At 44.5% G+C, this 19,164-nt stretch overlaps 1 protein-coding gene across 2 annotated transcripts in view; it reads right to left on the reverse strand.

Moving 5' to 3' along the window:
- The window catches only part of TP53BP2 (tumor protein p53 binding protein 2), a 67,391-nt gene extending 52,690 nt beyond the window's left edge, over positions 1-14,701 (reverse strand). The window contains exon 1 of one of the 2 annotated variants that reach the window (XM_027122273.1): positions 14,677-14,701. Coding sequence is in view for 1 of the 2 variants with exons in the window: in XM_027122272.1 (XP_026978073.1) it covers positions 13,642-13,668 (27 nt within the window). In the remaining variant the exon portion in view is untranslated. Of the gene's footprint in view, positions 1-13,641; positions 13,985-14,676 lie in introns of those variants that run through there. The other variant, XM_027122272.1, reaches the window with a different exon arrangement.
- Positions 14,702-19,164: the final 4,463 nt, after the last annotated feature.

The following is a 19,164-nucleotide window of genomic DNA, read 5'->3' on the forward strand; positions in this document are numbered from 1 at the left end:
AAAAAAAAAAAAAAAAAAAAAAAAAAAAAACCACCATATTCTCAAGAAAATAGAGGTGACTTCCTTAGCTTCTTTCCCATATGGAAGCAAGGAAAATGGAGTTCCCTAGAGTTAAATCCCCTGGGAGGCTGCCGTGAGAATCCTGGTTATTCTCACTGACTCACAAATGTGTTCCTGGGAACTTGTGACCTAAATTAACTTCATCATAAACAGTGCAGCAATAATCAGATCAAAACAACACATGAGCCTTTACAGCTGCACCTGCGGCTACGAGGACAATAAATTGCTGGGGCATCGGAAAATGCTCATGGCGTCTAGCTTGGATGGAACAGAGGAGATGGCTTTTCTTCCCTTAAAAGCTGGTCAGCCCTTCTCAGTGACATACAGACATCAACTGTTAACTTCTTTCCAACTTGTAAATCAAGAACTTCATTTTTTTATAGTATGAGCCACAAAGAGAATAGATTACCCAATAAACAACAAGAGTCAAATCTAGAGTATTCTTAAGAGCAGAGGCTATAACAGACAGATCACATAGGGCAATACAAATGGTAAAACTTGGGGGTGGGAGGATAAATTAAATTAAAACAACAAGGCATCACTTACAACTATTAAATTAGTCTTCTATTAAAAGATGATATAACAGAGATGAGGTTGTGGGAAAGTGATTCATTCAAAGACATAATGATGGTACTAAAAATTGTTAAAACTCCCATTTAGAAAGTAAAATGAATCATGTATCAAAAACCATAAATTTATGTATACCTCATGAATTATCCCTAGAGAAATAAATAAAATGAAGAAAAACTCTAAATGCCTGAAGATTTTCACTACGGTGCTGGATCAATAAATAGCAAGATAGAAAACTAAATATCCAGTAAGTTAAGCAAGGAAAAGTAAGTTAAAATACAACTGCTGGAAGGACTATGACCCAGCTACCAACTACTGTAAGTATAGTGTTAGAAAAATGGTAAGAAAAAGTTATAAAACAGTAATATTAAGTTGTAGATTGTAACCATTTAAAACATCTGGGGACTTCCCTGGTGGTGCAGTGGTTAAGAATCCACCTGCCAATGCAGGGGACACGGGTTCGAGCCCCTGGTCTGGGAAGATCCCACATGCCGCGGAGCAGCTATGCCCGTGCGCCACAACTACTGAGCCTGCGCTCTAGAGCCTGTGAGCCACAACTACTGAACCCGCGTGCCTAGAGCCCGTGCTCCGCAACAAGAGAAGCCACCGCAATGAGAAGCTCGCACACCGCGACGAAGAGTAGCCCCTGCTCGCCGCAACTAGAGAAAGCCCACGCGCAGCAACAAAGACCAAACGCAGCCAAAAATAAATTAAAAAAAAAAAAGTCTAAAACATATGGACACAGGAACTGACTTGTATGGAATATGTAAGTGAAATCCGTGGTATTAGGAGATCGGATATAGATGTCACTTTAAATTTGTTTAAATCTCAACGTTAATATATTTTTACAGTAATTTACAATTTAAAAGTACACATAACACAATACAAACTGTGATAAAACAATGTGAAAATATTTCAGTAAAACTAGTAAATGTGGTTCGATTCTTAAAGTGATCAATCTGAAGAGAAAGAAGATTCAGGGAAAGATCAAACACTATGTTAAGTTGGGCCAGGCCACACCTCCCCACACGCTGTGCACAGTCATTCACACCTGTCATGTCTGAAGGAAGGTTTGCCTTTCCAAACATCCAAAGTCACGGACAATTTTCACTTAAAAAGAACAGATCAAAGATTTATTTTTAAGAGTTCCATTTTTACAGGACATGTATTCACTGTAACTATAATGTTATGCTATTAACACAAGAATGACTCATTTCAAAGAGGAATTATTTCAGATTAAAATTTGGAAGACTTTTCCAAGAGGAAATTAAAAAAAAAAAACTGGCCGGTGCATTTACAAGAAATGCACTTGTGTCAGAGGCCAAAGTTTATTCCTTTGATTGAAAAAACCATGTGAAGTTCCACAGAAAGAAAAAAAGAATTAAGAGTTTAAGACGTTCCCTGTCAGAGAAAGGAAATTAAGCTTTGCAATAACACCTTCAGAGCTTTGATTTACAAAAACTCAAATTGCTTAGGTTTACCTAAGAGGGAAAAAAAAAAAAAAAAACAATGTAAGAGGAGAAAAAAATTGTCCTTTAGAGAAAAATGAACGATCTGTAAAAAGAGTGACATAAATCCTCCGCAATCTTACAACTCACAGGAAACTCACCATAGGGACAGCCAGGTAATAATGCTCGTAGTGAGATTAAAGTCAAGATGGGTTTTGTATTTAATAATTCCTCTGTGGAGAAAGAATGTCATGAATGAAGGAAGCCCCCAGACTTCCTTCTAGAAGAGGATGCTGCCACTAGGCTTCCTATAACTGGTCAAGAAAAACACCTCTCTTAACACTCATACATAAAGGGGATTTGATTAAGACATAGCAACAGCAACCAAAGCTTCTTTCAGTCTCTCAAACGCTCAGAGCCATTCAGCCCAACTATGGCTTACAACCCTGGAAGGGGGTTAGAAATGAGATGCAGAGAGTTCCGATCTTCCGGGTTTTCAGCGTCCTGCCCCTCGGAGTCCCGGCTGTCTGCTCCCGTGGTCGCTCTGCTGGCAGGGAGTGTGCACCGAAACACTCCGTGGCTCACTTGGCTCCCTATCTTGGACACACTCCGCCCTAGAGGTGGGCTGGGCTGCCGGCCTTCTGTAGGAAGTGTGCTGTCCCGTTACCCCAGTTATCCCAGCCTGGTCGGCCCTTCCGCCTCTCCCCCCATCTCAGTGGGCAACCCAACAGAGGTCTCTGCGGAGCCTCCCTCAGGAGCAGCGGGGATACAGTTTTGAGTCCTTTCCCTCAAACAGATACTCTCCAGCCTCCCTGATGATCAGTCCAACCTTATTACAGTTATCTGATGATCACTGCTTAGAGAGGCCTATTATGACTTCTGAGCCGTCTCTCCTGCCCAGAGTTTACTCTCGAGGCCATTAAACTGCTTTATTAAATCTTCATCAATTACCATGAGTTACATCAACTAATGTTGTATTAAAGATCAATGATATTTAAACCTACTTCTACACTAAGTGTACCACTCACACACGACATGTACTGCCTTTTTAGCATGGAATATTTTAAACATCAGTCCATCAGTTTCTATGAGATATCTGAGTTACATAAAAAAAAATTATAAAATCATATTCAATGGATTTTTTTTTTTTTACATCATAAGCTATTTCTTTGGTCACAATAGCAAGTGAGTAGAATCTAGAAATCAATGACACATTCGTCTCAATACCAATTTGAACAGTACTGTTAGAAAAGTTCATCACAGGGCTTCCCTGGTGGCGCAGTGGTTTAGAGTCCACCTGCCGATGCAGGGGACACGGGTTCGTGCCCCGGTCCGGGAAGATCCCACATGCTGCGGAGCGGCTGGGCCCGTGTGCCATGGCCGCTGAGCCTGCGCGTCCGGAGCCTGTGCTCCGCAGCGGGAGAGGCCATAGCAGTGAGAGGCCCGCGTACCGCAAAAAAAAAAAAAAAAGTTCATCACATATGGGATATCCTAGCCATTCATTCAGTGTTACCTAGAGTACACAATCATTTTCTGAGATAATTACCATTCTGGGGAAAATGACACAGCACATATGAAGTGGTTACTTTAATTGTGGGAAAAATTCATTACATACTAAAAACTAGCTGGTCTTAGGTATCTGATTACATAAGCACTTCATCTACGTCAACAGAATAGTCACCTCCCCTGAGACTGTCTTATCCCATCAATGTCAGTCACTCTGAAGAAGTTCCTCCTTCAGTTTCCTCTCAATCCCCCAAAAAAAAAAAAAAGCACCCCTTTCGGGCTTCCCTGGTGGCGCAGTGGTTGAGAGTCTGCCTGCGGATGCAGGGGACACGGGTTCGTGCCCCGGTCCAGGAAGATCCCACATGCCGCGGAGCGGCTGGGCCCGTGAGCCATGGCCGCTGAGCCTGCGCGTCCGGAGCCTGTGATCCGCAATGGGAGAGGCCACAGCAGTGAGAGGCCCTCGTACCGCAAAAAAAAAAAAAAAAAGCACTCCTTTCAAGAAGTACTACTGAACTGAAAACTGCAGGATGAGTAAGACAAGCAGGAAGAGGGCCATCCAGGCAGAAAAACATCACACGTAAAGGTGTGAGGAAACCTAGCATGCTATCCTCACTGCAATCCTGGAACTGCTGAAACAGGAAGGTGGGAGGACAAACAGAAGAGACAGGTCACTTTTCAACCGGTGAGCCGCAGCTGCACCGTAGAAACCTACAACGTACAAAACTTGTTTTACACACACAGGGGATTATGGCAAAGTCAGATGGCGCAGAGCAGGTGGTGGACGGCAATATACAAGAAGGTGCAACTTACTGTGAGCAAAAGGAAAACGGATCAGGCCCCACAAACAGTCCTAACGCAGGGTCCCTGGGAGCATGTGTGAGGTGGTGAGCAGATCTTCCAGAACTGCCCCTCGATCCCGAAGGAAGGTCGGCTGAGCAGTGAGGAGGTGGCTGCTCTTCCATTCAGCACAAAGCAAACACACTATTTACTCCCCCTCCACGGTGGGTGCTGGGTTGGAAGTGCTGACTTGTTCTGTGTTTTGAGTCTTTCAATCACTTCCACTGCCCGCTGAGAGGCAAAATATTCTGGAAGTCTATCTTGACACAAAAAGGCCGAAATCGAAATCTACCGGGCTAGACAATAAAGAAACTTTGTATCTAGCTAAGGAGGTTATATCATAGTCTGTAAGTAATACAAGTCAGTCTGGAAGAATTCTGGAGGGGGAAGAGACAGACTGCTGTTTCAGAAAGACCACCACGGGGTCTTCCCTGGTGGCGCAGTGGTCAGGAATCCGCCTGCCAAGGCAGGGGACACGGGTTCGAGCCCTAGTCCGGGAAGATCCCACATGCTGCGGAGCAACTAAGCCTGTGCGCCACAACTACTGAGCCTGCGCTCTAGAGCCCACGAGCCACAACTACTGAAGCCTGCAAGCCACAATTACTGAGCCCGCATGCCACGACTACTGCAGCCCATGCGCCTAGAGCCCATGCTACACAAAAAGAGAAGCCACCACAATGAGAAGCCCGCGCACCGCAAGGAAGGGTAGCCCCCGCTCGCCACAACTAGAGAAAGCCCGCGTGCAGCAACAAAGACCCAACGCAGCCAAAAATAAATCAATTGATTAATTAAAAAAAAAGAAAGACCACCACAAAGTAGTGTATAGATGGATTGAAGGCATGAAGAACAGTAAGGGTAAGAAGATAAATAAGGAGAGGATCACCCCAGTCCAGGCAGGCGAGGGGTGATGCAGAAGAGGAGCACCAGGGGCTAGAGAGGAGGGGTCCGTGACAGTGATGAAACCATTATGGGAGAAAACAGAAGGAAGGAAAGCAGGATAGGAAAGGAAGGAAAGCAGGATAACGCCCAGGTCTCCCGACCACTGAAAACAGCAGGCAAAACCTACCAGAGAAAGGATCCTATCTACCTTTAAAATAAAAGTGTTATCCAAAATAGCCCCCCCCACCCCGCAGTGGTTGAGAGTTCACCTGCCGATGCAGGGGACACGGGTTCGTGCCCCGGTCCGGGAAGATCCCACATGCCGCGGAGCGGCTGGGCCCATGAGCCATGGCCCCTGAGTCTGCGCATCCGGAGCCTGTGCTCCGCAGCAGGAGAGGCCACAGCAGTGAGAGGCCTGCGTACTGCAAAAAAAAAAAAAAATAGCCCCCCCTTTCCAGGAGATCAATAAATTACCAAAAAACGACCTACACATCACAAACCAGGTATCAGTTAGCAACTAGATATTGTTGGGGTGCAGAAAAACACTGGCACGAGGAGACCCTTTCTAGAATTCAAGTCACCTCTGACTTGAATTTCCTAGATTGCTAGCTGCTTTGTATTTGTCAATAAAATGAAGATTATCACAGCACTTTAAAAAAAAAAAAAAAAGGAGGTCAAGGAACTTGTAGGTGAAAGTATCAGAAGCTTCCAAGGTGGCGTGGTCACATGGTCAAAGGCACAGTTGTTGTACAACACTTGCAGGGTTATGGCTTCTGTAAGAAACCTGATGTGCCCCTCTCCGTTTAAAGAACCACGGGGACAGAAGGCGGCTTTCTCTCAAGCTCTGCAGAGCTCTCTAATGATATAAAAAGTCTGGTTTCTCTTTAGTCCCATAGGAGGAGCTTGTGGACATGTTACCCTCCCCATCCCTGTCCTGGTCTTCATCCCAACCCCAGGCAGGTGTTACTGTTTCTTCTCTCACCCTTGAAGCTTCTGAACGCCTAGAGCAAGTCACACACTGTGTGGACTGAGCTCACATCCAGTTCACACTAACAGCTGGGCCCTCGGTGTGATAACGCTTTTATCCATCTTAGGTGGTTTTCTGTAGTCTTCCTATGACGTGGGTTATCAGTCTCTCGCACCTTTCCCAGTTCTTTCGCTCTGGCACCGCCATCATCCATTCTCACACAGCAACGGAGGGATCTTATCTAACCTCTCAGATTATGTCACTTTTACTGCTTAAAACTCTTCCAGTGGCTGCCACATCCCCTCCCCTGCCACCTAAAATCTTCGCCCCAGCCCAGGAAAGCCTACACGCTGCACCGCTCCACCTCCGCTCCTGCCACCCGCCCCGCAGCCTGCTAATCTCCAGCCTCACCATCCCCATTGCTTCCTCCGGGCCTTTACACCAGCCCCTGGGAATTCTGCCTACTTGATATGCCCCTCCCACAAATCTTCACAAGACCAGCCCCTTCCTGTCATTCAGGTCTCAGCCGAAATGTCACTTCCCTGACCATCCAATCTAAAGCAGCCATCCCAGTCACATGATGCTATTTAAATCCTACATACCTCTCATGTTTTGTTTTTTTACTTTCCATATCCGCCCCCCTCCAAGCCCCACACTGAACTTCTTGAAAGGTAAGCTCCCCGAAAACTCTTCTTCTTTCCTGTGTCCATGGCACTTAGAACAGTGGCTGGAATACAGTGGATGTTCGCTAAAATTACCTGTTGAACAGATGTTGTCTCCAAAAGGCCATCCAAAAACAATCAGCAGGTTAATGAGGAAGAATGAAGAGCGATGATTTAATGTGATGTCGTTTGACATCAGTCCCTAGTTTACTTCCGATAAATTCATCTGACTAAACTGAATCACTATTGCTCACTATACAGACAACCCTGGGGCAGCAAGGGGAGATGCTGTCACTCTGCCCCCGCCCGGAGATCCCACCAGCAGCGGGCATTCCTTCAAGTCACTGCTGTCCCTCTCAAGCCTCTGGAAATGACTGCACAATGACGATGGCAATCTCTCAGCAGACGCCACGCTTTCCTTGCCCTCCACGGCTCCCAACACGCCTACGCTACTCTGCCCTTTCTTTCCTACCTCATCACCTTCACACCCTGTTTAAAGATACCGTCAAAGAAAGATTATCCAACACCCCTCATACAAAAGGTAAACATTAAAAAGAAAGAAGAGAAAAAAAAAAAGGTAATCATTACACCCCTTCTCTTTCCCTGCTGATGTGGAAGAACTAAGATCTCTATGGAAGTATTAGACATAGGAAAAACTAATAGTCACTGAGATGTTTACTCTGCACAGGGTGAGGTCAGCTCCACATCAGTCGAAACTTGGTAAGAAACATTTACCAATCTTCTCATCCAGTTTGGATTTAAATATGGGAAGATACCTCTGTTCTCCTTTTTCTGCGTCAAAAATAATTATAGTTATACTCTGAAAAGCAATATTTGAAGTTATCATTAGCCAAAAGAACATCATGACTACTGTCCTGCCCAGTATATAAAAACATTCTAGAGGGACTTCCCTGGTGGTCCAGTGGTTAGGACTCCGCGCTTCCACCGCAGGGGGCATGGGTTCAATCCCTGGTCGGGGAAACTAAGATCCCACACGCCATGCGGCTCAGCCAAAACAGAACAAAACAAACAAAAAAAACCATTCTAGAACATTTCTTCACAGGTAGACCTCGTTTTCATTTCATTTCTGCCAAGTGACCTGCAGTAAATTACCGAAACCCTTTGAACTTGAAATTCCTTATCTGTTGTATGAGAAGGGGGTAGCCTCGCTTCACAGGGTCATAAGGAGATTATCTGGGATGAGCAGCCTAACCTCGGGGCAGGTGTTGGGCACACAGGGGTTCCAGGAGAAGCTCCCTCTCCATCCTGGGTGGGAAATGAGAGCACAGGGCTTTCACCCATGCTGGTTTACAGAGAAATTGTTCATTCCACTGTGGAAGGCCAATACACTGCCTTGACCATTTTTTATTTTTACCACTAGCAGTTTCAACTGGTATTCTACAATAGTTTACTTTCCTAAACTTGCGCCTTAGGGATTTCTGGTAGAAATGTTTCGAATTTAAATAAATAGTACTAAGTTATAAATCTGTTTCTAGAAAACCCACTGAAATATGCATTTCAAAAGGGAAAGTTCAGTATTTACTGGCCCCATGAACATTTTCAATGAAAATCTGGTTCCACTAACCAAATAAATCATTTGTTTTTTGGATAAATTTTATGTAGAAAAGAGCTAAAAATGGCCACAGTGGCTGAGTCTGCGAAGCTACGTTTCTTGCACATGATCTAACTATGTTGAGAATTTGCATTTCTTCGATAAGATAGTTTTCTTTTGATAAGACAGTATGCAGAACGTTTTAAGAATCCTCCTTAATGCTCAGTGCTCCTAAAGGATCTCCTTAATGACTAAGACTTCTTGGCTCTCCCCAACAAGATGAAAACTTTTACTGTCTCACCTACCACTCCAGCGTAAGTATACCTCTCACACGGTCTGTCATCTCTGTGTGCTTTTCTCAATGACATCTGATTAAGGGAAATGTTCTGTTCAGTACCCAGCACACCGTCAAAAAAAATGTATTTAAATAATGTTTGACTTGACGACATGGCATGAGCTGAAAAGAACACCCCGGATTCCTGAATTCTTATATCCCATTCTTCATATTCTTTGTGATATTTGTTAGTAGAGAAGGGTGGTGAGAGGTTTACAATACATGACGGCAAATCATACCAACATGTATTGGTACGCAGTTACCCTATTTGAGCTGGAGAGAGGCTGGACCTCACATGAGCTGCAAGAATGGCTCAGTGTTAAGTTAGCTTTAGAAAGACTTTTTAAGGAGTCTCACACACTATGGTAGATTACCAAGAGATAAAGGTCTACAGTATTCCTTAAAAGCGCCAGAAAAGAGAGGTTTTGTTTTCTTGTTTTTACTGTCTGCTGCTGGGGGGCAGGGGACGTGAAGAGGGAGAGAAAACAGTTCTTCCTAGAAGCAGTGTATTAATAAATGACCCTCCGTGTCCCTCCCAGATAAAGAAGTTCTAAGTTAATTTTTTAAATATAAGCAGGTACACGTTTGTGCTACGTTTCTTTATAAAGTCGAAATCTGGTTTCTCTGAAACAGGTAAAAATACAGAAATTATTAAATGCTTTTCAGCTTTTAATTAGTGTTGCAGAAGTCACAAGGCAACAAATTTCACTACAGCACATGAAATGTGAGATACTTTGCACATTTTTTAAAATAGGTGATTTAACAGCCTTTGAGAATTACAATTCTATAGAGAACCTACCTTAAATTTTCTTCTGGAATAAAACCTAAACTAACTCACTACATTACTACTCAACAACAAAAAGAAATTCTTTCAGGATGTGGTATAATCATAATAATACAATGTTCCAATGCTATAACTTGAAAGGTTTGTAATTTCAAAACACAATCTCAGTTTGGAAAAATATGTGCAAATAAAACCAGCGCTTTGCTTCCCTGGTGGCGCAGTGGTTGAGAGTCCGCCTGCCGATGCAGGGGACGCGGGTTCGTGCCCCGGTCCGGGAAGATCCCACATGCTGCGGAGCGGCTGGGCCCGTGAGCCATGGCCGCTGAGCCTGCGCGTCTGGAGCCTGTGCTCCGCAACGGGAGAGGCCACAACACTGAAAGGCCCACGTACCGAAAAAAAAAAAAAAAAAAAAAAAAAAAAAATAGTAGGGGCAAAACCAGCACTTCTATATGAAACTAATACAAGTATTTCAGCAGAAGTTAAGCTCTTGGGCTGTACATCTAACGAAGCTGCACCTAGTTGCCTTTAGAAATATGTAAATCCGACTGACCAGGTATCAAACTTCTAAAGGAGCTACTACAGTATCCCATTTTTTTGGTCCCAGACTCCCCAGACTAGAAGCTCAAATAATCAGATATTATTTCACAGCATCATGGGATAACTAGAAATAATTACGATACCTCTGAAGCACCAAAAGATAAGAAGCCATAAACCTAAAAATAAATCATGATTAGTTCAACTGAGCTCTTTAAAATAAGCTATTATTTTCTCGAAAATATTATCCGTATTAGGGCTACATGATAAAATTTGTTTAGGCAGAACACTAAATTAAATAATCAGAAAAACCATTCTCCAAGTCATTAGGGATAAACAGGCCATCACTATTTCATTTAAACTATTAATGTAAATGTGAAGCTGCAATATGGGATTCAAATGTAAAATTATCCTTTGTGCCACTTCGTCAAACTGACTGCACTGTAAATACAGTCAGTGGCCACCAGGCACATGTGACTATTTCGATGTAATTAAAATTAAATATATTTTTTTAAAAAATTCAATTCCTTGGTCCCACTAGGCCCATTTCAAGTGCAGTGGCTGCAGGTGGCTGGTGGCTACCACACTGGACAGCACAGATACAGTTCATTTCCACCACAGCTGGATATAAATGCCAAATATATGACATCAACCACTGAGACAGGCAAATTCAAGTCCTCTGGCCTTCCATGTGGCACTGCAGAATACTGTGTGTGGTTTTGTGTGTACATTTTGTTAATTTACGTTTCAGCAGCAAGTACAAACAAAAACTTTGATAAAACTATATCTAAAAGAACAGTGAATGCTTTTAGAGTTAGCTAAGCTCCTTCATAAAAATATTCTTCTTTGAATACAACACTTCACAAAATGAAAGCAATGAAAAAAAGATATCTGATATAATTTTAAATGGCTGAGAAATTTTGCTTTTAATGATGATTTCCCTTTATTTGATAAGTAAATACACTATGAGAGTGGCTCACTAAAAAGTCATACTGCAAATGACCCTTTCTTTAATGAAGAAAAAATAAGGTGTCAAGTATGAAAGCATAATCAGTTTCTCCTCACCAAGTTGTGGAAATATCACAGAACCAGACATACTAACTATGGCAGGTATCTGAAAATGAGTGTAATTATTACCCCCTTCTCTGCAATAACCTATCATTACCTCTATTGTGATTCTCAGCACTTGTCTACTTATTTTTAGTTAGCCTGCTAAAATGCATCATCCCCTTCTGGTTTGGGGTCCAAGTATCACTTCATGTCCCACATGGAAGAAAATCACTTGATTCTCTAACATTTGGTGAGAACACACATGAACACAGTTTATTTGCACATTTTTAATATAATGCAGCCTAAATATCAACAGCAAATTATTTTTAGCATGCCTTTAAAAGCAGATCAAAAAAATGTACTCTTAATGCCACAGAACTATACACTTAAAAACGGTTAAAATGGTCATTTTTATGTTACGTACATTTTACCCCAACAAGAAAGTATATCAAGGCAACTATCTACTTTCTGAGACTATCCATTTTTCCATATTAAGCATAATGTTCTTCCTGATAAATTAGAATTTTTCAAAGTAATAAATTCAAAACCTCACTTGGTGGAATAAAAATCCATATTAAAAGCTAAAGAGGAGAATATATTTAAGAAAACAGTCTTATTTTCAAGTACCCCAAACATTACAGGATAAAGACACGTATAACATGAGGTTACTAAGTGAAAATTTGTTTCATATTTTTGTGTGTGGCAAGTATAAGAATCTCCAGTTTAACCAATATTGCAAATTCAGGAGAAGTTCTTATCTAGCAACTATTCTAAGCGAGGCAATGAGGCACCAACTGCTTCATAAACAGTAACTCTAATCCTCCCAACCACCCTAAGAGCTACTATCATCCCCATTTTGCAGATGGTGAAATTGAGGAACAAATCAGTAAAAAAGAAAAAAGGGTACAGTCACAAAGGTAGGAGCTGAGCAAATACTGCGCATGCCATCACACCACACAGTCTCATTAAGAGTCTACTGACATTAGGAAAGGCAATCAGAAGAACCATGCTGCTAAATTAAATATAGTCTAAAGAGCTACATAAATCTTTATAGATTGTGATGATCTGGTATGTAGTTGGGAGAAAGAAAACTTTCATAAGCATTAAGAAAGCCCAAAGAACACCTTCCTTCTTCAAGGAAGAAATCATATTGCAACAACGCACATTTGCTGTCTTGCTCCTATTTTTAAGAAGAATTCACAGACAACTTGCAAAAGTTATTTTAAGGCAAAGAAATGTAAATCCAAGGAATAAAAAATTTTAACAGCAAAATCCCTCACCCTTATCCAATGTCCGTATTTTAATATTGGGCATTCACATCACAAACCTAACTTCATAACCAGGTATTAAACTAAAATAGGATGCATAATGCTATTAACACTTTCAAATTCCCTGAATCCTGGCAGGACAAACTATCCCAAACCATCTAAACTCAATTATTAAATCCAATAAATTAAGTGTGTCCAGTGCGTGAAAGTTTAGGGACGCCCTCCTTAAACACAAGCTAGGGGGCCTGGGGACAGAATATTATATTCTGCATCTGTGACTGCATATAAACAAAATTTGTCGCCACTCATTCCACAGATTGTATAAAAGTAAAAGAAAAGTTGTTTCTTTGTTTTAACAAATGAAGCCATAAGAAAACATCGGATGACTGCAAGATGATCCCGCTTCAGTGGGAGAGGTTTAAGTACAACTTCCTCGAGGAAACAACACTACTGAAGTCTGCATAAGCCATTGCAAGCCTCCAGGTTCTGCGACCGTTGAAGGAAAGGGGCATTTCAAATGTCTCAAACCTGCTGTTCACCTGTGTCCTGGTGGCCACGTCAAAAGCCTACAGAGCCTATAAACAACTCACTAATCTTCTCAGAGGTCTAGCTAAACAAGTTGTGGGAAACAGCAGGAACCAGGCAAATGCGTTTACTGCGATCAAAAACTTTGAGGTTGCATTTATTAAAACCAGTTTCCAGAAAGAGATAGAGTAGCTTGGCTGCCATCACAGCTATCAAGATCGAAATTCAACTAAAAATAAAGCAAGAGTTCTCTTTTCAGTAGGTATATTTCACTCCAACTTAAAGTTGTTTGTTTAAAGACAAAGCAAATAACAAGATTCCCGGTTCCCTTGTTCTTGACCTTCAAGAACTGCAAAAAGTCAGGACCCAACCAGAGAGAAAAAGAAAAGTTCGAGTGGCTGCCTCACCGACTCTGGAGCAGTTGCTGGAACCCCTCCCCGCGGTGAGGGTCTCCCCGCTCCCGCACGCAGGAGCTTGGGGTGGAGAGCCCCGAGGATGGAGCCGCAGCAGCTCTCCCGAGGTTTGCAACGCAAAGACCACCCGCGACGCGGACTCAGGCCCCCGGGCTCCTCTCGGGACCTGCACGAAGGCGCGCACCAGACCCCCGCCCGCTACCCCGCACACTTCCGACCCCGGCCCCGGCCCCCACCCGCCAGCCCGCTTACCGGCATCATTTTGGACCCGAACCGCATCGAAGCGGATGGCCAGACCGCGGCTCGGAGCCGAGTGGAGGCGCCCAGGGGGTCGCGCGGTGCGGGGGTGGGGAGCGCAGAGGGAGGCCGCCCGGGAGGCGACGGACCTGTTGCAAAGCGACGGCGGGTGGTGGGGCGGCGTGCGGGTCCGCAGAGTTCTCCCCTCGGTCTGGGGCGCCACCGAGCCCCGGACCCACCTCCGACCGGGCCCCCGGACGCGGCTTTGTCTACTCAGCGCTCGCGACGGCCCGGACTCCCCCCGCTTTGCTCCGAAACCAACTAATCCCGGGGCCTGGCCCCCGCCGAGCCCGCGCCGGCTCCGCCCCCCGCGCGGAGCCCCGCCCGCGGCGCGCGAGGCTGGCTGGGGGAGGGGAGGACGCGGGGACTGAGCCGCGCGCGCCTGCGCGGGCCCGCGGCAGGAGGGAGGCGAGGCGGCTGGCTCGCGCCCGGGTTGGCGGGCGCCGGGTCACCTTTTCTTTATTTGCCTTCGGACGACGCGTCGCCGGGGGCGCGCGGCGGAGCGACCGGAGCGCGCGCCTGCAGGCGGGGCCGGGGACTGTAAGGCCGCCTCTGAAAGACGGAATAATGAAAGACGCCGGAGGAGCCCGGGGGCTGCGGCCGTCACTTCCCCGCAGTTTCGAACTGGGCCAGGAGGCTGAACCTTGGGCCGAGACTCGGCACCTGGACGGGTCCGCCCCGCGGCGGTGCTGCGGGGCTCGGCCGAAGCCAGGCGACCGGACCTCATGGGAGGACCCGGCCGCACGGCTGGAACGGCCGGTGTCCCTGGAGGCCTGGCCACTGCCCCGTCCCAGCAAGATGGAGATCGGCAGGGCCGTCTCAGCCCGCAGCGCATTTCGAGAGCTCCTGGTGAAGGAGTCCTCGGGCTGTCGCCTTTCGTCTCATTTGCCATCGTCCAAATTCTGATTTAGAACTCATGTGTGACTTTCTATAACTAAAAACAAACAAAAAAACCAAACATTTAAAGATGACGAAAATGGTCAATTTTACCTGTTTTACCACAATAAAAATAAGTAAATAAAACCAAAGAAGTTTGAAATGCGTAAAGCAGCTTTCTGAGGCGCTGCTTTTCTGTTGCTCAAGAATGTCCTGGATTTCCTCTCTGAAGGTTGCTTGTTACACCCTCAGGACAGCCTCGGATGTGACCACACACTGCTCCCTTTGCAGGGAGCTAAGCGAAGGCCTAGGAGAATTGCAGAGGCTCATTTCGAAAGAGTAGCAGAGCTGGTTCAGGTACCCTCTTCCACCTTCCAGGGAGACAGATTCCGGGAACCCTAACTCCAGGAAGCCTTAGTTCTGGCAGAATTGTCCCTGTGAGCGAGCTTAAGTGGAGTGAAGCACCTGGATTTACCTAGCCTCAAGGACGGACAGTTCTTTCGTTGTCCAGTATATCCCTTACCAGAATCTCCATCAAAGTCCTATCCTACTCTTCCAGGTACATATCTGGAAATATTAAATATTAAACTATGACTAATTTGATTAGTATTAAAATGTCTCCAAAAATCTAGTTTAAAGTCTAGCTTTTTTAAGAGGATTGTCCTAAGTCAAGTAAAGGGAATTCATCTCTTTATTCAGTAAATATTTATCCAATACCTACTACATGCTGGGTATTCTTCTAAGTGCTGGGATACATTAATGAAGAAAACAAAAATTGGGTGGACAACAAAATCCGTAGCTGAGTATATTAATAATTAAGACTTACATTACCAAATATAGTTATAAGGAAAAAATTAAAGGGGCTAAGGGGATGAGGCATGCACCTACAATTTTAAATCAAGTGGTCAAGGGACTTCCCTGGTGGTCCAGTAGTTGAGACTTCCCCTTCCAGTGCAGGGGGTGTGGGTTTGATCCCTGGTCTGGGAGCTAAGATCCCACATGCCTCATGGCCAAAAAACCAAAACATAAAACAGAAGCAATATTGTAACAAATTCAATAAAGTTTTAAGAAATGGTCCACATCAAAAAAAAACTTTAAAAATAAATGAATAAATAAATCAAGTGGTCAAGGTAGACCTCACTGGAAAGACGATCTGTGAGCACAGACTTGAAGGAGTGGACTACAGCAGCGGTCCCCAACCTTTCTGGCACCAGGGACCAGTTTCCCGGAAGACAACTTTTCGGAGCGGGAGGGGTGGGGGGATAGTTCAGGCGAGTGATGAATGCGAGTTATGGGGAGCGGCAGATGAAGCTTTGCTAGCTTACCCGCAGCTCACCTCCTGCTGTGCGGCCCGGGTTCCTAACAGGCCGTGGACTGGTACCAGTCCGCGGCCAGGCAGTTGGGGATCTCTGAACTACAGCCTCCATGAAGGCTTCCAGGCAGAGGGAATAGCCAGTGCTAAGGCCTTATGGTGGGAGCCTACTTGTCACATTCCAGGACCGTCAAGGAGGCCAGGATGGCTGGAGAAGACTAGATAAGGTGGAGAGAAGCAGCAGATGAGGTAGAGTGATATAAGGAGCCGGATAATGTACAGCCTTGGGGGCCACTGTAAGGACTTTGGCTTTTACTCTGAGTGAAATGGGGAGTCATGGAAAGATTTTGAACAGATGAGTACCATGATCTGACATATTTTAATGGAATCATTCTAGCTGCTGTGGAAAACAGACAAAGTTAGCAGAGAACATGTAGGAAGACCTTGCAATAATCCAAGCAAAAGGTGAAAGTGGCTTGGGCAGTAACAGTGGATGTGGTGAAAAGTGGTCAGATGTGGGATGTATTCTGAAGGCCGAACCCATAGAATTTCCTGATAGGATAGATATGGAATAGGAGAGTAAAAAGTCAAGGGTGAGTTCAAGGTTTTTGTCCTGAAGAATGGAAGCTGCTACCAACTGAGACGGAGAAAGACCCTGGGTGGCACGTTGCAGGGAAGAGGCGATCATGTTAAATTTGAGAATCTTAATAAAAATAAGAGAAACTCTAATCCTGGTATTTAGCACATTTGTGGAAAACAAGACTCCCTTTTGGCAACTGGCAGGGACTATGTAACCCAAAAACCTACTTCATATTCCGCTGGCTTTCATTATTTTCTGGCATATGAAGAAATCTCAGAAACAACTATAAGATACCATGATCTAGGTCATCCAGGAAAGGGATTCTGAATATCGGTCACTAAACGTCCCATCCTCAACAAGGAGAAAACATCTCTCTTTGCCATCCAAAAACTGGTCACACACAATAGTAAATAATATTTAGAGGGAGCATGGGCAGCCCTGGCTTATTAATAAAATAATAACAGCAGTAGAAGAAAGGAGACGATTATTGGAATAAGATGGCCCAGGTCTATTTCCTTCCCACCTGTTCTCACGGTTTGTTTTACTGCCTGTTTCTCCTGAGGAGAGGAAGAAAAGGGGACAGCGGCTGGCAATCGGTCCCAAAACTCACTTCCAGCCAATTGAGAATTCCCTGCTGCCAAATAGCAGGCATGTTTCTGTTGAGGGTTTGGTTTTGTTTTCTTTTCTTTCTTTCGTTTATTTTCTTTTTTAGCGTTGAGCATGAAACCAATGAAACCCTGTCTATGCTTCGGTTTCACTCCTTCAGATTCTGTGCCATCACATATAGCTCTCAGATGGGTTGTTTTCTCCCTTCCAAAGTTCCACCTATTTCTTCATGCCCACTCTCACCTGCTTATTCTGCCGAGAGCCTGTCCTCGGTTCTCCCGACTCTATAATTCTATATTCAACTCCGAGAAAGATAAATCAAATCACCACCAAGCTGGGTGCGGAGGAGCTGTCTTCTCTTTGGATCTCACCTCACCCCCAGGCACAGTACAATCAATCACTTGTTTGGCTGGAGTTCAAATGTTTGAGTTCCCAACTTCCTCCCCATGTTACTTTCTTTCCCATTTCCCTCAGGTGTTCCAAACCTTGCATCCCTCCCCGGCTCAGACGATGAACTTCCAGTTTCCTTACCCAATGAAATAGAGGCTATTGGAGCTTACGTTACACACCTGCAATATCCTTTCCTCCACTTCCAACCCATCATGCAGCCTTTTCCACTTCCTTCCTCTTCTTCATTTCACTCTGTGTGCCTGAATTTTGCCAGGCACCGTTCTAGACTCTAGAGATACAACAGCCTGCAAAACAAAGACTCTGCCTTCATGAAGCTTGGATTCTAGTCAGGGAGTTAGACAATAAATGAATGAGATTATAATAGATGCTTTGTGGGGCGGGGGAAGCAACTAGGTAAACCAAAGAGTAGTGTCTGTTTTGGATAGGGTGGTCAGAGAAGTCCTCTGAGGGATGGAGTGAGGGAGGGAATGGGGCTCTAGGCAGTGGGAACAGCAAGGGCAAAGAGCCTGAGGCAGGAGTGTGCCAGGCATCTTAAAGAAACAGCAGGGAATTCCCTGGCGGTCCAGTGGTTAGGACTCTGTGCTTTCACTGTGAGGGCCTGGGTTCAATCCCTGGTAGGGGAACTTAGATCCTGCGAGCCACAGGGTGCAGCCAAAAAAAAAAAAGAAAAACCAGCAAAAAGGACCAGTGTGCCTGGCGCTGAGTGAACAAGAAGGGTGGTCAGGGAGGTGGAAGATCGATTGCGTGGGACCATGTGTTCCACCAATTATTCTCCCTCTTGAAATCTCAGATACTCCATTTTTCAGGTTTCTTCGCCTACAAGTTTATTTGGTTCTCTCCTACACTCCCTTCAAATTAGCAGTAACCAAAAGACAGAGATGGGGCAGAATTTTGAGTTTCAATCCTCCTTGCCTCCATCCACACTTTTCTCTTTGCCTTGAATATCTTCCCCCTCACCCTACTTCTGCTCATCTTTTAAGTGCCTACCTAAATGTCATTCATGGAAGTCACGTTTCATGTCTCTCAAACAGAATTAATCAATATCTCATCTATATTCCATAGCCATTTATATATATATAAACAATTTATTTATTATGGTACTTACCATATGATATAGAAAAAAACACATTTGTCTTCCCAACTAGACTCAGTGGCAAAAGCTATTGGTTTGTTCATTTATTTGTGTATCTTCAGCCCTAACATTGTGCCCGGGCATGGTAGGTACTCAATAAATGTAGAATTGATGGTACTTAATCAGTGTTTACCATGCTCTCTTTTCTCTTTGCTAGGCACAAAACCTAGGGAGGTTTTGTTCCTGATTCCTGCAATAGCCTCAGGCAGGTCTTCCTGCCCTGTTTCCTCCAATCCATTCTCCTCCCTAGGAGTTGGCAACCAACAGGCCAGATCTGCCCTCCACCAGTTTTTGTATTGCCTATGAGCAAATACGGTTTTTAAATTTTTTAATGCTCGAGGGAGAGGGGAGGAATCAAAAAAAGAATATGTTGTGACACAAGAAAATTATATGAAATTCAAATTTCTGTGTCCTTAAGGAAAGTTTTATTGGAATACAGCCACACATATTTGTTTGCATGTTGTCTGTGGCTGCTTTGACACTACAACAGGGGAGTTGAGTAGTTGTGGTAGAGACTGTATGTCCGGCAGAGCCTGAAATATCTACTACCTGGCCCTTTAA

This window comes from Aethalodelphis obliquidens, unplaced genomic scaffold, assembly GCF_003676395.1.
Source record: "Aethalodelphis obliquidens isolate GAN/ISIS:26980383/991018 unplaced genomic scaffold, ASM367639v1 scaffold24, whole genome shotgun sequence".
In the NCBI taxonomy this organism is placed as follows: Eukaryota; Metazoa; Chordata; class Mammalia; order Artiodactyla; family Delphinidae; genus Aethalodelphis; species Aethalodelphis obliquidens.